General features: G+C 38.6%; 1 protein-coding gene across 1 annotated transcript; it reads right to left on the bottom strand.

Annotated features, from left to right (window-relative positions):
- Positions 1-2,509: 2,509 nt before the first annotated feature.
- LOC128133483 (uncharacterized) lies at positions 2,510-2,833 on the bottom strand. Its single transcript, XM_052770945.1, has one exon. It carries the CDS (start codon positions 2,831-2,833, stop codon positions 2,510-2,512), a length of 324 nt encoding a protein of 107 aa, XP_052626905.1.
- Between the last annotated feature and the right edge of the window lie 372 nt (positions 2,834-3,205).

The raw sequence follows: 3,205 nt of genomic DNA, 5'->3' as shown, positions 1-3,205 counted from the left end.
GGGGTAGATATGACAAATAGATGATCATCAATCTTAGAGTATGGCTTCTGGAGTTTAGACTGATAGGTTACCGTTATTGGGAGTTTATTGATGGAGCTTATTGTAGTCCCAGTTTTTGAGAAGTTTTTCAGGTTGAGTGATTTTCATTGGAAGTTGGGTCTTATAGTTAGGGAGAGGAGAATAGTTGTTTCGGTTGAGTATCTTCAAGTTATTGGGTTGTTTCTTGGCAGTTGTGGGTTTCCAAGTGGTCTCTCAAGTTTTCTTCACAAGATTCCTTAATTTTGAAGTTGTTATAGGGAGCTTATGGATATGTTGGAGATGTTTTCAAATACTCTAACCAAGATAGATTTCGAGGACGAAAACCAGTTTAAGTAGGGGAGAGTTATAAATCTTATTTTGACAAGTTTCTTATTTCTGGATTACATGTAATGAATGGAACAATTAAAGGCCTTGGTATTCATGAGAATAGGTTTTAAACCCTATTGGATGTTGATAATATTGGTTATGTGATTTAAGTCCTTGGTTTGTGTTTTGGAGCTAAGGGGTAAAATGGGAAACATTATATGTTAGGCTTTTTGCATGGATTATGGTTTTTATTTTGGTATGCGTTAAGCTAAAATAAACTAGATAAAAGTGTAGGGCTCGTCCATACCTTTCCGTGGATATACAGATCGCCGAAAATGGAGTTGAAACGAAGAAGTTATGGTTGTTTGAAGTTGGAATGGATTTGGCTAAAAATTTGTGGCAACGAAGTGGGGATCAGAGCCCACAACATGGAAGTCTATCAGGCCCAAGCCCGCGATTTTTAGGTTTTTCAACATATATAAGCATAAGGTTTTGCATTTTTGGACATTTTATCAGCCTCCATCACCTCTAGAACCCCTTAGGAGAAACCCAAGCCTCCACCTTCAAGATTTGAGATTTTCCTCTCTCCTCTCTCCTCTATTGGGTGGTTTTTATGATATTATGATGAAGTTAAAAATCAAGAAGGCTCTTTGGTTTGCAAGGAACGACGCTTCAATTTTAGATCCATCAAAGACTACATTTCTAGACTATTGTAAGTATAAAGTTCCAATCTTGCTATCTAGTTCTCTAGATCTTGTTATTTGGGGTTTTTGGCACTTCTGGTTCATTTTATAGGTGATCTTGGAGTTAAGTGGACTACAAATTTTTTTTGATCAGTTTGGAATGTTTCTTGGACCTCATGGACTAGGAAAATTATGATCTTTTGCCTTCCCTTTTAGCCATGCAATTTATCTAGGTCCTTTAGCCCATTTTGGTGTATTAAAGTTTAGATCTAGAATGATTGGGACAATAATATGGATTAAGTTAGAAACTTCATCCCTCTAGACATCTTTTTGATTAAGATATGGAAGTGGGAGGCTTGGACTTAATGGATTAATTTGAGAAATATTCATTTCTGGGTCCCTTTGAGACTTAAAGTCTAGATCTTGATGGTTTTGACCTTCCTAATGCATAAAGGTAGACACTTTATCCATTAAGACCTTGGAAAGCATTAGATCTGAGCTTTGGAGCTCTTTTAATCCGAAGAAAATGGATTAAGCTCATTTGAGTTGTTCAGACCAGTCCCCATAGTGTGGCCTTTGGTTGCTACGACGCGGCGACTGGGGAATCAGCAACTGTTTTGGAATTTTGTTACCACAATGTGGCCAAGGAAGGCCACGACATGGAGGGCCATTGTTGGACAATTTAGCCTTAGCTTTAACCGTTGACTTTTTGACCGGTTTGACTTTTGGTCAAACTTGGGTAGAATTGAGCATTTGACTAAGGATTGGTTTTGGTTTGGCTTTAGGGAGCTTCGGTTGGATGTTTTGATGTTGAGGTGGTTATTAGGTGTCTATGAATAGTTTAGGTGAGTCTTCTCACTATGCTTGTGGGTTGAAGGCACCAATGTCGGCCCACTAGATTGTGTTATGTAGCATGCTAGCTATCTTTGTGACTCTCACATGATTAATTGGGTTGAAATATACCTTATGGTTGGGCTCATTATTGTATGTTTGGGTTGAAATAGACCCCATTTCATGTTCGAGTTGAAACATACCCCAGGGTTGGGCCCATAATTGTATGTTAGGTTGAAATAAACCTCGGGCTTGGGCCCATGAGTTTATGTTGGGATGGAATATACCCCAGGGTTGGGCCCACATATTAGTATGGCATGTGGTGTTTTGGGGAACTCAATAAGCATTGTGCTTATGGTCTTGTGTTTAAATATTTGTAGGCACTTCCGATTTTAAAAGGAAGGTCTGGCTTGATCGCATTGTATCCCCTGGAGATTATTCTGCATTGACTATTTATGATTTTACTCTGATATTTTGAAAATACTTTTATTATATTCGTATTTTGGGATAGTGAATGAACGGTTTTGGCTTATTAAAAATGAAATTTCCTCAGAAATTTTGGGACGTTATACTTAATTTCCTGAAGCAACATCTGCGTCATCTTCTACTACCTCAAGGATCATCTTGAATGCTTAGGCTTTCAGTTTTGGCTACACATTTGGCTTTACAACTCCTTTTTTCTTTGGGCATTCTCTCTTGAAATGTCCTTCTTCAGCACACTTAAAGCATACTTCCTTCTTGGTTGTGCATTCATTAGTATTGTGATCAATCTTCCAACACTTGAAGCACGTCACTTCTTCAATGCATCCTCCAAAGTGTTTCCTTCTACACTTGTCACACCACTTCACCTCATTATCCCTAGATTTCATGTCTTTAGACTTTGAGATTCTACTCTTCTTATTGGCTTTTGATAATCCTGCACTCTTCCTCTTTTCATTAACTTCATCTTTGTCGACATTTCTTCCCTTGATCATGTCTTCAACAGATTTGGCAACCCAAATGGATACCTCAAGAGTAGGTGCCTGACATATTGCCACCGAGTACACCCATGGTAGTCCCTTCTCAAACTTATCAAATTTTGTTAGCTCGTCAGGTAAAAGGTGGAAGGAAAACTCCATCTTGTATGTGAAGGCGTTGGTATACTCATCAACGGACATGTTGCTCTTTTTTAGTTTCAGAAACTTGTTCTCCAACTCTAGCATGTCTTGGGCTAAGGATAACTTTCATTTGAAGTGTACCAACAACTCTACCCATGTCAGCTGCAGTGGCTCTTTAGGGCTTCTGATCTTCCCTAACGCATTCCACCAACGAACAACCTCATCCATTAATTGCCACACAACATAAGT

Source organism: Lactuca sativa, chromosome 4, assembly GCF_002870075.4.
Source record: "Lactuca sativa cultivar Salinas chromosome 4, Lsat_Salinas_v11, whole genome shotgun sequence".
Classification (NCBI taxonomy): Eukaryota; Viridiplantae; Streptophyta; class Magnoliopsida; order Asterales; family Asteraceae; genus Lactuca; species Lactuca sativa.
Note: the sequence above shows the minus strand (reverse complement) of the source record. Positions and strands in the feature narration are given on the sequence as shown.